The sequence below is a fragment of the Arachis duranensis genome, chromosome 1 (assembly GCF_000817695.3).
Source record: "Arachis duranensis cultivar V14167 chromosome 1, aradu.V14167.gnm2.J7QH, whole genome shotgun sequence".
NCBI lineage: Eukaryota > Viridiplantae > Streptophyta > Magnoliopsida > Fabales > Fabaceae > Arachis > Arachis duranensis.
Window position 1 is genome coordinate 55,811,530 of NC_029772.3, and position 20,129 is coordinate 55,831,658.

At 30.3% G+C, this 20,129-nt stretch overlaps 1 protein-coding gene across 2 annotated transcripts; it reads right to left on the bottom strand.

Moving 5' to 3' along the window:
• Positions 1 to 11,721: 11,721 nt before the first annotated feature.
• LOC107489641 (uncharacterized) lies at positions 11,722 to 18,990 on the bottom strand. Of its 2 annotated transcripts, none has more exons than XR_001592261.3 (5): positions 18,499 to 18,990; positions 16,997 to 17,082; positions 13,325 to 13,567; positions 13,028 to 13,232; positions 11,722 to 11,810 (listed from the first exon to the last, which is right to left on the bottom strand). XR_001592261.3 is itself a non-coding variant. In XM_016110399.3 (5 exons), the coding sequence occupies exons 3-5, from the start codon at positions 13,330 to 13,332 to the stop codon at positions 11,952 to 11,954; spliced, it is 606 nt and encodes a 201-aa protein (XP_015965885.1). In that variant the 5' UTR covers positions 13,333 to 13,567; positions 16,997 to 17,082; positions 18,499 to 18,990; the 3' UTR covers positions 11,852 to 11,951. The 2 variants fall into 2 exon arrangements, 1 of the variants encoding a protein (XP_015965885.1); XM_016110399.3 differs by lacking the exon at positions 11,722 to 11,810 and adding an exon at positions 11,852 to 12,344.
• Between the last annotated feature and the right edge of the window lie 1,139 nt (positions 18,991 to 20,129).

Here is a 20,129-nt window from a genome sequence, read left to right on the forward strand (position 1 = left end):
ATACCTCAACACTCCTCCTTCACTCCATAGTACACCAACTATGCAATTTCATAAGATTCAACTCCAATAATTCATAATCAATACAACTTTATACTCAATCATCAATGTATCATTATTAGTCATCAAAATCATCATTTCACCTATCATCACCCACATTAAACAACACAAATTCATAACAAGTTCAAAATTCTCAACATTTACTAACCATCAACATGCTCACAAAATCCAACCTATCCTATGGTTATCTAGCCTATGTTTTCACAAGACATTACATATTATCTATGAGAAACCAAAACTATACCTTAACCGATTCCTCTCTAAGACAAAGATACCTCAAATTGGCAAGATCCCAATCTTCCACTACTAAGATTTCTGCACCCAAAGCACAACCATGCTTCCAATCTCCTCAATTATGCTCCAAAGTCACATATATACTACCTAATTCCTATCATTACATTCACACTCAGAAACTTAACACTCAACCATATATAATCAAGCAATTCACTAGGGTTTGAGAGTTGTTACCTTGTTCATGCCTCAATTGAACAAAACTCACTAATTTTCTCAAGTTAATTGGACCGAAAACACCAAAACAACCATAAATCTCAATACCCGTAGCTTAATTTTCAAAAATTGGGGAAAATAGAGGTTGAGATTGAATTCAAAATTTTCTTACCAAATTTTTTAGTGGCCTTTGTAGAGCTCAATGCTGTGGTCGGGTGGCCACAAACGGTGTCGCAATCGGAGCTCCACATTGAAAGTTATGTGAGGTTGAATGAGAGGTTAGTGTTTGAACCTTCTTCTTCTGTCCCTTTGTTATTTTTCAGCATGTAATGAGAAGAAGAAAGGCTGAGTTTGGTCCTTCATATAGTGGGCTATGGGCTCGATTTAGGCCCGGTTCAACCCGTTCGACCCAATTTTGGGCAAAAACTTTTAAAATTGTGCTAAAATGCATATTTTAATTATTTATATTTCATAAACTATAAGATTTAATTTTCTAATCTCTTTAAATAATAAAATAGTTTGTTGGCTACTTATTTACTAATTTCTTGGGTTTTACGATTAGCGACCATAAGACTTCTATAGGTAGGACATTATGGTGTTGCGAATCAAAATCATATCCTATAGCTTCTATGGGTAAGACAATGCTTCCATTAGTAAATTGTGATTCATTTGGTTTTACTATTCTGTAAAAACTAGATTTTGATTTTATTATCTCATGAAGTGTTATTGAGCTAGAATCACCTGCTTCACAAAATCATTTACTTTAAATAGTCTTTGCACATCCAAATAAGAACATTTAAAATATGTTCAAGATATAAAGAAGATGATACCAATAATTGAAAGAATAGCAGCACATGCTACTAACTGCTCGGCCTCTTTTTTATTTCATTGATAACACTAGTGTACTTTGTATCATTGAAGATCACAAAAGACATAAAGCGAGGAAACAACCCTTCTAGCTGAACAGTATTGTAAGTAGATCTTTCTACATTTAGTTTTGTGGCATGTTCATTCATGATAGACTTAGCAATCAAAATATTCTGGAACAAAAATCAGTGTAGTTGTATAAGGGATTCATAAAGAAATATATTATATATTTAATGAGCATTGTGATGAAGGGAGAACTATTAATGATATTATTCCCCTAACATCTTATTTTCCTCTAGGTAATAGGTATTTACGAAGTTGAACAAATAAGCTCCATACCAAATACTAAAGAAAAACATAATAATTCATATTTCATAATATAATGCAATTCATCAAATATGTAACGCATAAGGAAGTAATAGTAAAGAAAAATATGATAGATTTATAATACAAAGCAATCCATCAAACATGTAATATTCAAGAAAAGAAAGTAAAGCAATTCATTAATCACTGCAATAGGTTAAACCACTAAGCTCCAAAAATCAAATACTAAAAAAACATAATAAGTCATAATACAAAATAATTCATCGTAGATAATGTGCAAGAAAATAATACTAATGAAAAATATAATAAATTTATAATACAAAGCAATAAGTTGAACCAATAAGCTCCAATCACAAATATTAGAAGAAAACACAATCCTTCATAACTCATAACACAGAAGATTCACCCACAAAGCACTAAGCTCTTACAACCAAGTCACAAAAATGAAAAACGAACACCATAATTGAATATACTATTCAACTATGTCTAAAGTGATGGAAAACATAAAAAGAATATAAAATATAATAGAGTCTCGAAATTTGTATATTATCAACAATCTTGGTAAGTTGATTCAAGTAGCACTAACAAATACTAGGAGAAAACATGGCAAAAAAAAGGAACTTAGGTAGTAACATAACATTATTAAGTGAACTATTTTTGCTTAAAATTAATTAATAGTTCACAAAATTTATATTAAAGATTAAAGATTGTATTACGTCAAACCTCAAAAATAAGAGGGCATCCTTCATCTTTAATTTTTTCATTCAAACTCTCCAATGCTATTCTTGCAGCATCTTGCTCAGCAGGCTTTCTCTGAGAGAAAGTCGTTTGAGAGGTATAACTTGTATCATCCACTCACATAGTTGTCATAAACTTTGGTGCATGTGGAACCCCCTCCTTAGTCGTTTGATACCCATAAAGTGGTGTATTTGATCTTTGAGTAAATTTTTGTAAACATTTTTTGTGAATCAAGTATTTTTTAGAACAAAGCAAAAATCAATCAGCAAATTAGAGATCATTTATCCATGTTATACATTAAATTTAAAAGAAGCAAAACGATTATCACAATAGGAGCAAGTTCAAATTTTCAAGTTAGTAGATGTTGTTTATGTTTAAGACAATAAAGGCCACAAAACTTAACCATTCAAGAAGTTAAATGTTGAAGACACCATCCAAAAAAAAGAGCCAAATACTAGGTTATATATACAACAGCTATATTGGGATGCCAGAAGAAGTCACTTGCAAGTATATTTATAATTTTGATTAAATGACTCACAAGTACGAAACTTCAACAAAGCTTTCAAGAGAAACCAATCATAATAAAGCTCACGAATTGGACAGCATTTTGCAAATACAAATTCATGATCTGACACTTCAATATAATTCAATTAACTTAACCAAATTACCAAATAACATACAACCACTCACAAATTTCATAACCATGGTTTGTAATTAATACATTATATATCTATCAATTTCAAAGGCGAAAATGCTCAAGGCTACAAGGTACAAACCTTTGTTGTCCATTTTCATAAACCTCAAACAACACAAATTCCAAAAAAAAATTAAGAAAAATTTATATAGTAAAAACTGCAGTAGATTAGTTAGGGATTCATCGTTTATATATCAAATTCAAATATATTATTCTTCCAATCCCATAACACACACCATATGATCCTAAGAGAAATGTCACAATACTAGAAAATAGAAACATCTTGTTCATTTTTCATAAAAAATTTAAGTTTATTTAAAAATTACAACTAAAAAAATCATAAATTCCTCAAAAGCCCACTAGTTGAAACATAATTAGTAATTTTTTTCTTAAAAAAATTAAACTTTTCAAAAAGAAAAATTATAAGCTTATCACTTTTTTGTTATTATTTGTATAAAGTTTAAACATTTTAATTGCACTTGTTACATTCCATGACCATAAGGGGTACAACTACGATAACATATAAGTATTAAAATAATGAGCATAACTACATATGTTGGACTTTATAAAAATATTAGTTGTAATTGTTAATTTAGTTGAACTTATAATTTTAGTGTTATTGATAATCAAGTGTTTATTGTACTAATAGTTATAGCTAAAATAATGAGTAAATTGATTTGTTATTAAACTATGTGAAATTAACAGATTTTTTTTCAAACGAATTTGGTTGATGAAAGGATGACATTTGAAATTTAAATTCATGATTAAGTATGATATTTTAATAGGTTTTAAATTTATACATATAATTGGCCATATCAATTTAAAGTAAATTGTTTTTAATTATTAGGTTTAATGTAGTAAATCTTTAGTACTTGTAAATAAATAGTAATCAATTAAAATGGGTCAATAGTTAAATTAGTCCTTGAAAGATTAGACATTTTTCAAATTCGTCCTTAAAAATTTTGTTCAATCAAATTAGTCCTTCAAAGATTATGAATTAATCATATTTGTCTTTCAGCGACTCCATTGCTAATTTTTGTCAACGATTGATAACGTAGAATATTAACTGACATCATACATGATACTTAATATGTTCAATTAGACACTGACCAAATATGCTTACGACAATCTATCAATTTAGTCATTAAGCCATATTTGGAATATAGTTTACGTAATTAGAAAAAATGACTAAATTAATAGATTTTAATGAATATATCTAGTTAACGTCCAATTTGACATGTCAAGTATTATTTATGTTGCTAATTAACATTTTGTATCATTAATTCTTGACAAAATTTGTTAGTGAATTCACTGAAGGACAAATATGATTAATTTGTAATTTTTGAAAGACTAATTTAATTAAAAAAATCTTCTAGAGATGAATTTAAAGAATGTCTTATTTTTCAGAGACTAATTTGACTATTAACCCCAATGAAAATTCTTTTCTACCAAAGTTTTTAGTAAATTATTTTAATCTTGTAAAAATAAATATACAAGTATTGTCGTAGAAGAAGGGTATAAAAAAGTTTTATTTTGTATCATACTGAACAAATTTTTAATAAATCAGATGGGGATATTTATTTTTTTGATAACAATAATAATAATGATAAATATAATAACTGAAAATAATATATGAATAATATTTGTCATAATAATTATGATAATAATTATAATCATAATAAAAAAATAGTAGTAGTAAAATAACCAAGATAACTAAAATTAGAAAAATAATAATAGAATATAAAATAGAGTAGATTTTTTTGTAGCGGTTGTTTTTTAAATCTTGGAATTTTTTTGCAAAAATCTTATATCTATGGATCAGACCTCTAATTTTTTCTAATTCAATTTTGAACTATGTTCTTTAAAGTCTCAGAAATACTTTTACAATCGTAGAAAACTCTAAACCTGTAACACAAACAAATATTCAAAGGAATACTATTTTTCTATTATACTTAAATTACTTCTAAACATAATTATTCTTGACATTAAAAAAGTGAATGATGATCAGATTATTTTGTGCGTTTTACTTACGTTTTAAATAATGTTAACTTAAAAAAAATAATGATGTTTATATACATAAGGTTTGAGATTGTTGACACCATCCTACACGATCTTTAATTGCGTTAAGTTTTGAGAATATTTAAATTATCTTAATTTATTTCATTTTGAAAGACTTATAACCGGGTATTTATTGTCTCCAGTGGCAGAGTTTGAACGAAATTTTATGACGGCCAAAAAATTTGAACAGAAACAAAAATAAAATAATACTTATATTAAAATATAATTTCTAAATATTTATATTATTTTTAAACTTTGTTATTATTTATTAATAAGTAAGACTGTATATAGTCAAAGTCAACTAAAAGTTAAATTTAATTTTCCTTAACAAAAAATTTAGTTTAGATTAATAAACTAAACTATTTTTTAATGCTAAAATTAACTAGTAACCCAATATAAATTTCATAAATTAATTTTAAGAATAAAAATGACTTTATAAAAAATAACTTATTAAATTTTGAAGAATTTGATTTTGTATTAAATGTGTTTTCTTAATAAAAAAACTAATGTTATTTCTTTTTAAAAAATATGTTACTTTTAATTTATACAAAATTAGTTATAATTTATAAGTTAATGTTTCATATGTTGAAGAATTAATTTTATCTTTGACCATATTTAAGTCTCAAAAATTTCAACACTATTTATCCCAATTGTTGTTTTCATTTTAATCAAATAATATATTACAACAAAATAAAATTTAAACTTTTCCAAAAATAAAATTTCGAAATTCATTAATGTAAACACTGCTAATACTTTGATGACATTTAACTAGCAATGTTGATTTTGAAGATAAAATAACAATGCTTTATTAGCAATGGATAATTCTACCAGCTATGCTATCATTGGTCTAAAATTAAAATAATACATCAAATGAAAATGTAAGAGATGACACATCATACTTTAGAGAGACTCTTTTCATTTCAATTTTGACATATAAAAATAACTACATGGTGATGATGAGTATTGAACACCGGTAAACAAGAAGAAGAAACATCACGTCACCCAAATAAGCTAACTATGTTTTCTTTCGACAAGAACTAATGATTTTTTTTTTATCAAAATCTTTGGGGACCATGGGCCCCTATTGTCTTTACCTCTAGTTCTCTTGCCACTACCATTAATGCCTTTTGTAGTCTCTTCATTCCCCCATGTCATATTCTCCTACACTCTTCTCTTATTAGATCGACATTAACCACGCCATATATTACTTCATAACTATAACACCTTATCACCCTAAACCTTACATTTAACCGTAAAGTAAAAGGCGACAAAGAGTTACGACAGTTATAAAGCTCATACAATAATATATATAGAAAGAAGTAATACGACTAGAATCCCGATATAAGGAATAGGAGTTCAAAGATAGGTACAGAAGAAACAAATCGCGAAGCGTTCACACAAACTAACTAAATGCGTAGGTACAAGAGATAAACAGAAAATATAGAGAATATAAGTTATATATATAATATACAAAAGAGGACTAGTCATAGCTTGCGGAGTTTAGGCCAGCTAGCCAAAACAGAATACAGCAGAGTTTTGATGTTTAAAACAGCTAACATCCTCTCAATGTTCTCAAAATACAAGCCTCTATGGCAACAAAAATATACAAAAGTAAATCAAAATAAAAACTGATACATTCTCCGCTCTATCACCATTCGCAAACTCACCGAGATAGGTTGCGACCTGCATCCAAAAGACAACAACATATGGTATGAGAACCGTGGGTTTTTAGTATGGTAACAGTGCTCAATAGATAAGAGAACTTCACATCGATACAAAATATTCAAGCTTAATGGAATATATTAATTAGACCATAAATAGGGCAATCTAACTTAAGGGATTTCTACTCTAACCATAGTCACCGTTGTCCCATAGCCTTCACCAACCTACCTTTTATGCGATCCCATTGCCGCCATCTACCGATACTCCTCAAATAAGTAAAAACACAAGTAATGCAGACAAGTAAAGCACAATTAATATACATATACAACAGGTAGATTGATTAGCAATTAGGCTTATTATTCAATTAGACATAACTCAAGTAATCAAAGCAGGCAAGTATGTAGACAATGCATATGATGAATACATATTCTATTTGGGTCGTGATATCACATGTCAGTTCAAACTTGCCAACACGACACATCCTTTCGGATGTTGGCTTTGTGCCACATCCCTAAGATATAGTGTGCACCCCTGGGATATAGTGCCTGGCTCACTTTTATGGACAACCCTGGGATATAGTGCCCAACTCACTTTTAAATCTGGGATATAGTGCCCGGCTAACTTTCAACCTTGGGATATAATATCCGGCTCACTCTTATACACAACCCTGGGATATACTGTTCGAGTCACTTTCAATCCTAGGATATAGTGTCCAACTCACTCTTATGGCAAGAAAGGTTATGCGAGCGGCATAATACCCCAGCCCTCACATATGAACGTAGGCGAGAGACTATCATAGCCTCTATGCTGGCGCCACAACCTCGACAAGCGAGATTAAACCACCATCCTTGCTAGGCACATAGCTATTTACCAATTAATGCATATCATAATTATCATTTAGTGATCATTGCTTGTACTCAACAATTTCATCAACCTCAATCTTCTATAATTTCTCATCAACTTTCATTTTCTCAACTCATCATAATCATCTCATCCTCATTTATCAAGTTCTTTCAAGTTCATAAGCCATTTAAATAAGATATTTCTCAACCTCATTCATTTCTCAATTCATATTCATTTCACAGTCATCATCAACATAACACCCACCATGCCTACACAAGTTAACCTATCTACAAAATTTCTCATGCCTAGCTCACCGGCTCTAAACTCATAACAAAATAACCTTTTTAATTTACCTATTGTGCTCTCCCATATTTCAAAACTTAAATACTAACTATGGGATCTTAAATAAGTGTTATGAAAGTTTACAAGTTTGTCAGGGAGGTTAAACAATTAAAAATAGGGTTTTAGGTGAAAAATAGGGCTTGTGCATACATATCATAGCTGTGCGTACGTATGTACCAAAAAAATTTACCAGCATGTGCGTACGCATCATACTATGCGTACGCACACCCTTTCGTGCGTATGCACGAGTCTTAATGCATGCTCTAGTCAGTACGTGTGCACGATAGTGTGCGTAAGGACACAAACCAGAGTTTCTAGTTCTTTGCAACATCACATAATTTAATTTTTTATACCTAACTTCCGATGTTTCCTCTACAAAACTCCAATTTCCCTCATCTTTATACTGTTTTAAATCTCTCATAACCATCTTTAATTTGAATTAAAGTTCAATCAATTTCAAACTCCGAGGGCCAAGTTATGTCCCACCAAAACAGGCTAAAAACAAGATTTTACCAAATTTGTCAAATCCTCAAAGTACGAAATCTCTCCAACTAAACCAATTTAATCACATCCCAACAGTACCAAAACAACCCAAAAATTCACATTAAACATTCCTCAATCATTTCTCAATCATTCAAACATCTAACCTATTCAAAGTTTTCAATTCAACATAATTCATATCAATTCTCATTAATTTCCGCAATTCTTCATCAACACCATTTTCAACATAATCATCAACAAACACTATCAACCATTAACTATATCCATCACAATCATTATTCATCAATTCATCATCATCAAAACTCATAATCATCATTAATTGTCATCAACATCAATAATCATCATAAATTATCATCGACATCAACTTCATATTACCACAACAAACTCACAATAATTAACCAATTTATTTAATTCAAATCCTATCTTAAGGTCTACTAGCCTAAGTTGCCTGTAATATTACATACTATTTAAAGAAAATCAACACCATATTTTGGCCGATTTTTTCCCGAGCACAAAACACCAAAAAGCCTCTTCCACAAGCTTTCCAAGTTTAACAAGAAGCAAACTTAGCCACCACTTTAGCTCATATTCCAAGCATTCCAATTATCAATTCCACTCCAAACAACATCAATTCAAACTTGCTATCATAAAAATTTTCATAAGTCAATCTTAGTATTTAACAAATTAACAAACCACATGGGTAAAGAGGCTCCTTGCTTTACCCAATGGTGATTGGGAAAAAAACCTAATAATAATTCAATGCTAGATAATACCTAAATAACCAAAATCACAAAATTTTCTCAATCACCATAGCTAAAAATAAAAAAATGTATAGAGTAGAGAATTGGAGCATGGATTTCAAAATTCTTACAATTTGTTTTTGTTAGAATTAAAGAACTCGACGAGATGAATGCATGGCCATAAACGGCACACAAATGGAAGCTCCGTAACTCAAGTTATGATCAAAACAATGTTAAAGTGAATAGTTCTTTGTGTTCTTGAGCTATCCTCTCTCAATCTCACCATGGCTCTCTCTCCCTTAGGGCTAATGTGCTAAAATGCTCATTAATGGGTGCTTATATATGTTGGATTTGGGCTCAACTTGGTCCTGGTTCAATCAGGTAGCGTTTTTTATTCATTTGGCCCAACTTTAGGCCAAAACCTTTAGAATAAGTGACCGGTTTTCAATTCTAAATATTTTTCTAAGTTTTTCTGCAGTTTTGATTTCTCTTACAGTGCTGGACAGACTTAAGTCGATACTGCTGACTAAATTACCGGTATTCATTTTTACACAATTTTCTGCAGAAAAATACACTTTTTCACTCGAAAAACTTCACTTAATCCAAATTTCATCTACAAATTTTTAAATTAGTATTTCTAAATTTTTGAACCTATTCTGAGCAATTAAATTATTATTTTATTCTTAATTAAACGACTATTAATTTTTGGCTCTTACATTCTCTCCACCAAATAAGAAATTATGTCCTCAAAATTTAGGAATTACCTGAGAATAACTCGGGATAATCATTTCGCATCTTTGACTCTAACACCCAAGTGTGCTCTTTGGTTCTGGCTCCACTCCAAGTTACTTTCACCAACAAAACTTCTTTCCCGTGCAATTTCTTCAGGTGTAACTTGAAACGTTAAGTTCTCCTTCAACTCAACTGATTCGGTCTCTAACAATTTAGTTGTATCCGATGTGTACTTATGATGTTTTGACACATGGAATACATCATGTAAGTTAGAAAGATGTGGTGGTCAGGCTACTTGATAAGCCATCGAACTAACTCGTCTTAACACCTCAAAAGGCCCAATATACTTCGGATTCAACTTCTTCATTTTGATTGCTCTTCCAATCTTCTTTATCGAAGTAACTTTCAAGAATAAGTGCTTAACCTCTTCAAATTCTAATGGCTTTTTCCTCTAATCTGCATAACTCTTCTATCAGCATTGTACAGTTAGAATCCTAGCTCAAATTTGCTTGATTTTCTCAATGGGCTCTGTTACCAAATCTAGACCCAAAACACTTGTTTTACCGGCTGTATACCAACATAGTAGAGACTAGCACTTCCGTCCATACAAAACCTCATACAGAGCCATTCCAATGCTCGTATGAAAGCTGTTGTTGTATGCAAACTCCACCAATGGCATGTAACGGTCCCAACTTCCTGGCTGATCCAACACACACGCTCTTAGCATATCCTCCAACATCTGAATGGTCTTTTCTTACTGTCAATCAGTTTGTGGATGATATGCCGTGCTAAGACATAGTCTCGTACCAAAAGCTTTTTGAAAAGCTCCCCAAAACCTTGACATGAAACGAAAATCTCGATCCGACACTATCATCGTTGGCATGTCGTGCAACCTCACAATCTCCTTTATGTCACTACAACAAATAAGGATTTTTGCAACGGTCAAAAACTGTTGCCGTAGATCGAAAAATCGTGCCTAAAACTTTAGGCAACGCTTTGGCAATGATTTTTACTGAAGACAACGGTAACAAAAAAACCGTTGCCAAAGTTACTGGCATAGACAACAGTTTTGAAGGGAAATTTTAAACAACAGTTTCGAACTGTTACTCGATAAGCAACAGTTTAGAACCGTTCTCATTAATGATCCAACGGTTTAAAACCGTAACTTGATAAGCAACGGTTTAGAACTGTTGTAGTTTTATTATTCACAAAGCTTGGTTTTAAAGCGTTACCATTTGTGTCATTTTTTGGCAACGGTTTTAATACCATTGCCATTATATAATCATCTTTGACAATGGTTTTAACACGATTGAATTGTAACTTTTGACAACGATTTCTTTGTAATATACAATTCTTTATTTACAATAGTTTTCTTGTGAATGAAATTAATTTTGATTTTTTTTAATTATTTAGTGTCAATAAATAGTCTAAAATATTTGAATCAAGTCACTAAAGAAAAATAATTGAACATTTTCTATCAAATTTGACTTATAAAAATTGTTGTAAGATCCCCAATCACATTATATTATCATTGCAAGATAACATAATACTAGTCTAGGTCATAATTACTTGTACTTATATCATCATCATTTTTCAAAATACCATAATACTATAGCCTAAGTTATGACAATCTCGAACTATATCATCTAATTTTGCAAAAAAAATAATAACAAAAAATAGTTGAAATAGCTAAGTAGCAAATAGATTTATCATCATGTCCACAAGTTCATGACTTTTACTCTGTAACATTTGCTCTTAAAAATTTGACCTTATTAAAGTTTGATTTTTCCTTCAACATAGTTTTCCTGTAAACAAAAAAAATAAATCAAATATAAAACTACACATCTTTAATACTAATAATGTTTACTAAAAATGTTTGAGAGAGAGAGAGCGAACAAACATATATATCATAACATTCTTCTATTTGGATACACAAAACAATTGAATCAACCATTATTTAAGATATGATAACATATAGAAACTTTAACAACAAATAATACTTCCTCATGCGCATCATTGTTCGGATTGCCTAAAGTGCTTCCTAATTGAGTAGCTAATATCTCAAGGTCCACTCTTGAGCTTTTTTGTTGCAGTATCATTTTAACGAGTGATTTTAGTTCATCTACTTCTTTTTGCATCACATCAACCTTACCCTCTAATGTTGCTTTCTCAGCTGCATGTTGCTGCTTAAGGGTGGCAATTTTATTTTTCTTTAACAAAGTTGGTGTGGTAACTCTTCTGTGACATTGCACTCTCCTTGCCTTCTCTTTTCCAAATATGGATTGGAAATCTCTAATTGCTGATTCTTTAGACTTTTTATTCTCAGTTTGCAAATGTGTCTATAATAATAATAATAATAATAATAATAATAATAATAATAATAATAATAGAAAAAGAATAACTACACAATTGGACTAAAAAGATATATCATTTGACAACATCAAAAAAAATAATAGAAATTAAGAATAATATCAAGATACTTTAACTCAACTGCAAACATAAAAGTAACTACAAGTGATGGACAAATTGCCAAGACACAAGAAATTCATAACCTGTTTTAACCAAATTAACTCCTAATACTTATAATAACATCCATAGTGTCTTCATCTAATGATTTTTCCTTTGTGCTTTGACAAGTTTCAACAAACATTTCTACTTGAGTAAGTGGTTCATTATTTTCCTTAAAAGTAGCCTATAAATCTAGTTCAAATAGCATTTATATAGAGTTAAAATAAGTTTATTTTCTAAAATCAACACATACTTGATATTTAAAGACACACACCACACATACACATACAAATGCACAACGAATAAAAAAATTATACCAATCTTGCACTTATTCTTGCAAAATTTATAGTCCCTTTCGATACCTAAATTTATGTTGTGTCCTATTTTTTTTATTCTGTGCAGACATTTTCTACATAGCAAGAGACAACTATTATAAAAACAATCATCATATTTCACTCATAAATGTATATAATATAATTGCATAAACAATTACACTAAGTTTCACATGTCTTACCTTAACTTTCTCAGTTCTCCAATAAGCAATTAACTTTCGAAAATAACTCTCAGGTATGCTTTTAGGACGATTTTTTGGCATCTCATTAACACATTTGTATGGCAGAAAATGAGTTTGCTTGATTGTGGTCTTATACCATCTCCAGTTGTCATTGATACGAGCAAGGACTATCCTTTTTTTCTTCAATTGGAATAATGAATTTAACCTATAAAACACAAATATTATTTGCTAGTAAGAATAAAATATATGTGTACATTTCCAAATAGTTTCTAAAATAAACAAGACTAATATTCTCACTTGAACATATTCCCAAATAGCTTCTTTATCTTTAATCCCCTTCCAGTTTGCGTAAATTAATGGACAAAAATCTGAATTCCTTGCCACTGTGTCCAAATATTTGCTCAAGTTTTTTTATAGCTTTATCAGTAGGACCAATTGCCTCTCCTTCAATATCTAGAGTAATTTCTTCTCTATCTTCCAACTGTCTTGCATGAATCTTCAAGCATTGTGTAAGTCCTCATGTTTTCTTCACTATTGTCTCTATATAAAGAGAATAATTAAAATTACAATAATATATTCAAAGAGACTAAAATATTAATTTTTTTAGCATTATATACCATCCCTCTTATTGAGTTATATATATTTGATTGAAAAAAAGAACAGTTTCATCCATTTAGCCAAATAAAAAAAATTCCATAATTTCACTATTGCTAATGATTTATTCCAACTGCATAGAAAACTAGAATCTGCTTGTAAAATTAAAGTTAAAGTGTAAAAAAAGTTACAGACTAAGACGGAATTTTATTTTTCCTATTCATATATTGTTCCTATTCAGACATACAAAGGGCATTTGTCTTCATAAAAATAAATCTAGTTAAGCTATAATATAATCAAATTAATATTTATAATTTCAAGAACAAAGACCAAGACAGAAATTTATTTTATTTGATCTCATTTCAGTGACAGATTTATCACTTGATAAAATATAAAAAACTACTAAAAAAGAACACAACCTGCACTATTTACCTAAACCAGTAACGTCCTTTTCAAATCTATGTACATGTTTGGGAGTCTGCTATGTTACAATAGATATCATATTCCATGGCTCAACATTAATGGCATAATAACAAAAGTAACTCTAAAATATAGAACAATAATGGCATAGCACATTCAAATTAACCATAATTTGACTCCTCTAATCCTTGCATTTATTTACAATGCAAAGTCAACCAGTAGACCAAATTATCATCTAATATTATATATTATTGATGGACACAGTATTTAGGGGAACCTTACCTACAAAGATGTGTTAAAATAAGTTAGAAAGGGTCTTATACATGATTGTAAGTAGCACGCCTACGCATACATACTGTACATTGTGTGTAGGAATTTTTTGTTACTCCTAAATATGTCTCCTTAGAAGCTCGTCAATGATACAACCTGAAGTAGGTGTTATATCATTGTAATATGCCACCCCACCAATTAATATATCCAATAAATTATTTATTAAAATATATCCCTATTATACAAAGAAGTCATCATATATAAATCTTTCACAGTAGTCAATTTAAAGAGAAATGATGTCATAAAATATTTTCAAGGAGACCAAAAATTTACCTTTCAAAGTATTGTCTATGTCCTCAGCCTCAGTTGAATTAATGTAATCCTTATCTTACTCTTCTTATTATCTCCTTCATTCTCATCCAATTCCTCTTTACCATCAGGTTCATTGTTAAGTTTAAGAAATGTATCAATCGGCATTAAAGCAAATTGACGAATTTTTTCCTTCTTAGTTGGCCTTTCTTGCAAGCTGCCACACTCTTCAACATCATCTACAATTGTGATCTCTTTTCGCTTTAAATCTTGATTCATTCTAGAATCTACTTCTCTAGTATTTTTGTAAGCCATAGTAGTAAATGTAAAAAAAAGTTCTTTTTTTTGTCTACAAGTAGATCCTTGAGAGTGAGTCGTACTTGCTTCCGTCTGTACTTTACTTTTCTTCAAATTCTGTCCTTTTTCTTTTGCAAGAGTTTTTGGCTTTTCTACAAAGTTCTGCTTTTCATTTGCTTGGACACTATTTTTTCTTAAGTTCTGCTCCCTTTCCCTATTACTAAGGGTTTTTATCCTCTTAAGTGGTGGTGGTGGTTGATGTTGCTGTTGACCAGAAGACATCTTTTCTCACTTAACTTCCATATTTTTCAAGAACTTTGCATGCAATTCAACAATTGAATTTGAATTTATCTCATGTTCCCCATCTAATAAAGTTGGTGAAGACCTTAATTCAACATCGCCATTGAAAGATCTTTTATCCATCCTATATGGATGATCCACAGCCAGAAATTTACGGTGATCCATGTAGCACATCTTCCAGCTATGTTTTAAATAACAAGAGGAGGTGTCATAATTATAGCAAGGACATGCTAACTTTCCCTTTGTGCTCCAACCGGATAACATAGCATAAGATGGAAAGTCACTTATAGTCCATAAAAGTGCTGCATGTAGTTGAAAAGCTTTATTCTTTAAAGCATCATATGTTTCCACTCCATAAAACCTTCAATTCTTAATGGCTAAAGATACACATCAATACTTTTTCCAGGCAAACATGGTCCAGGGATGAGCAAGGACATTATGACATACTCTGGTTTCATGCAACACCATGGAGGAAGATTGTATGCGACCAAAACTACTGGCCATGTACTATGGGAGATGCTCATGGTTCTAAATGGATTAAATCCATCACTAGCTAGCCCTAGTCTTATGTTACGAGATTCTTTAGTAAAATCGGGATGAAGCCTGTCAAAGTCTTTCCATGATTGGCCATCAACTGGGTGTCTTAACTTTCCATCTTTTGAACGATGTTCATCGTGCCACCTTAATGATTCAACTATATTTGAACACAAGAACAACTTCTTAAGCCTTGGAATCAAGGAAAAGTGCCTCAAAACCTTTGCAGGCACATGTTTTTTCTTCAACTTATCAACTTCTGTATCTACCTCAACATTTTCTATGTACTTGGAAGTTCCACAAATTGGACAAAATTCATCATCTTCATATATATCCTGGAACAAAATACAATCGTTGGGACAAGCATGAATTTTATTATAACCGAGTCCTAAATCTTTTACCATGGCCTTAATTTTATTGAAAGAATCAGGAATATTCAAATGATGAATCGCTTCTTTTAATAATTCAAGTAGAGCAGTAAAGGATGTGTTGCTGCAACCATTAAGAGTCTTCAACATATACATTCGGATAACAAATTATATTGTCGAAAATTTTTTATGACCAAGATACAATTCTTGTTTTCCTTCTTCAAGCAAGTTATAAAACTTTTTTGCATCTTCGTTTGACCCATCACCATCTTTATCTCCTTCAAGCACATGCTGAAATGTCTCGTTTAGCGACCCATGAATGTCGTCGACAAATTCTTAATGGACTCAACCTCATCGGAATCACTATCCATGTGACTTATCCTTTTGCCATGATGAACCCACACAGTGTAACCTTTTTGAAATCCCTTACTTATTAGAAGATCACAAACTTCATCCCTTCACCCCCTAACTAATGTTGTTACATATAGAACAAGGACAAAGAATTTCTTGTCCTTGTGGTCTACCTTTAGAAAAGGCAAAATCCAAAAATGAATTAACACCATGTTGGTAACCCTCAGTATGTCTTGGTAAACTAGTCCACATTTTGTCCATTACTTTGTCAACTAAAATAAAAGACACGAACATATGTTTTAAACTATCTATAAGTGATTTTTCCAATCAAGAGCTTATTACTTCTAAAGGATTTCTAGAAGTCAACCATAAATGTTCAAAAGAGAACATCTTAACCAATCATGAAACTAACAATTTATATCTATCAAACTATGCAAAAAGGCTTAAGCAATCAATCAATCACTAAATATTCTTAACAATTAAATCTTCAAACGAATTTAAAAAGATAATATATTAAATGATTTACCTGTAGTGCAGCTCAATGTCTAAGATATCGGCAGCTACAGAGAGACGCACTATTTGATTCCTTTTTTCTGGTTTTAAAGAGACAAACTACAACAGCAACAAAGAATAAAAATATAAGCAATTCATAACCATAACTCTAATACTAATGTTACTATCACTTCCATGACTACACACTAGCATTAGCACCTATAAATCAAACAAAATCCACCAAAGACACTAGTTACTACGTAACAAAAGCACCTTCAACCTATCTATCGGTACAAATAGACAAATTCACTATACTTAGTGAACCAAAATACTTTTCTGATTTATGAAATCCAAAAATTAACAACAAAATCAAACTTATTTGCATTAAACAGTTCAAAGAGACTCAAAATAATAGCACATGAGTAGAAGCCACCAAACCAATCAACCATATATAAATCTTCATAATTGTGGTAATATTTTTCTATTTTAAATTAATGACCAAAACAAAGCAATGACCAAAATCAATATTAAAAACAACACAAAATCAGAACAACATTTTCAGATAACAAATTACCAAATCAAAATCAGAATAGCACTATACCAAATTAATATTAAAATCAAAATAAAATCAAAATAGTGCTTCTAGAAACCATTTTACAAATCAAAATCAAGCAGCATTATACTAAATCAATATAAAATTAATATTAAAATCAAAATAAAACCAGAACAAAATTTTCAGAGAACTAATTACCAAATCAAAATCATAACAATATTATAACAAATTAATATTAAAATCAAAACAAAATCAGAGCAGCATTGACAGAGAACCAGTTACATACTAAATCAATATTAAAATCAAAATAAAATCACAAAAGCATTTCCAAATAATAATTTATGGAACAAAAGCAATAGCAAAAAAAATGACATGGGGAAAGAGCTAAGAAGCGATATACAAAGTAGAAAACCATCGTCTCTAACAGTAATGAAACTTTTTTTTTATTTTCTTCTTTGCATATAGTCAAAGCGTTACTCAATGGCATGTTAAATTACACAAATGTTACATGTACTACATTCTTTATTTTATGAAAAATAAATACTTTATATGCTCAATTTAATTAGGAAACGAACCCCTTTTATCACTCATCAACTTGTATATATAACACTTGATAAAGATATTAACAATAATATAAAAATTTATTCAATAAAATTGTTTTTTTCTTTACCATCAAATGTCCTGGTCAAACTCCCATCTTAATAAAATATAAGCAAATCCTACTTTCTCATACTTTATTCCGCTTCCTAATCATAACACCATAATCAGTTAATCAAGTCTCATCTCATAATCCAAAATCTAATCATTATTCAAAGGACTGAAACAAACACAAAGAAAAAGACATAGGAGTGTGTATAACTGGTGAAGATGCCAAAACAGAAGCAAAATCAGAAGCTCACACACCACTTTTCTTTCTTCTTCTTAACTCCAACAAAAATAGCTAACAGCCAAACAACAGAAAATCAGAGAAGAAGACCACTTACCACAGATGACAATCCACAAACGGCCAAGGCAGTGAAGTAGAAGCAGCGAAACACAACCCACAATAAGCCAAGGCAGTAAAGCAGAAGTAGCAAGGTAGAAGCAGCGAAGTAGAAGCAGAACAGAGGAGAAGCAGAACAGAGGAGAAGCAGCAAAGCAAAAGCAAAACAGAGAAGAAGCAAGGACGCCGCAGAGAACAGAGAATCAGTGATGCCGCGGAGAGGGGAGAAGCATCGATGCCGCAAAGAGGAGAGACTTAGCGACGCCGGGAAGAAAGACGCAGCGACAATTTCGGGAAGAAGGGCACAACAACGATTTTGGGAAGAAGGATGATGCACCTTCGACAGTGGGTTAGGGCTTCATGGTGAGCTGCGGTGCGATGATGCCTCTAACTCTGATGGCATGGGTTAGTGTCGGTTAGGGTTGATGGCGGAGCGAGGAAGAGTGCGCCTGATGGTTTGTTTCGAAGAGAAGATCAGAGTCTGACCCTTATGTTAGTGTTTATCTTAGTGTGAGATTTATCAATAAATATATAATATTTATTCTAAAATTATTTTAATTTTATTTTTTTATAATAATATTTGTTATATATTTATAATAAAAATGTATAATATTTATTATAAATTTATTTTAACTTTATGATTATTTGAAATTATTTTTATTGGTATTGTTTAATTTGTATAATTAATATTAAAAAATTGTTGTTTCATAAATAATTGTTGTAATGGTTATAAAACCGTTCTTTGAAATAATCAAAGAGAACGGTTTTATTTTGTTATTATAGCATAATAAAAAATTAAACTTCAATATCAACACTGTAAAAATTGTTGTCTAAGACCATCTAATAGAATGGTTTTAAAGTGTAGTATTTTGGCAACGGTTTTTATGCGTTTCTTTTGTTCAATTATTTAAACAACAATAAAAAATCGTTGCTTAAATATAAATCATGGTAACAGTTATAAAATCATTATTTAAAATAGTCAAAGAAAACAGTTTTAATTTATTGCTATAAAAGCATAAAGAATTGAATTCAACAATAACACTATATTTATTCACTCACTAATTTAACTTTCTCACTTACAGTACCAAACCAATTTAACTGATACGCGCCCTTTTGCGATTATTTATATTTTTATGCTAAAATTTTTATTTTTTCTATAAAACTTTTAAATTTAATACTTTTCATCATTTTTAATCTATTTCGAACAATTAAATTATTATTTTATTATAAATAAACGACTAATATTTCTTACATATGACGCCATGTGTTTGTAATAAAATCTGATAACTTTAATAGACTCTTAAATTAATATTATTATCTATTTTTTCCTTCAAGAACTTTACTAGCTCTCACATGACACATAAGAAGGAAAAAAACTAGTAGCGAAAAACAATGAATATTTAGTAGAATAAAAAAGAAGCGAAGAAGTGACAAATACTAAGGGAGAACAGATTTCCTTATATAGGTAAAATTTTGACAAATCGTGAGCCAAGATTATAATTTATAAAAACCTAAAAATTCTCAATTAAACAAATTGGTCACAGTTTGCTTTTCAGTTGTTTGTCTTGCATGAAACGTTAGTCACAATTTCATTTTTCTATTTTATTTTTGCATATTTGTGTTATAGTAATC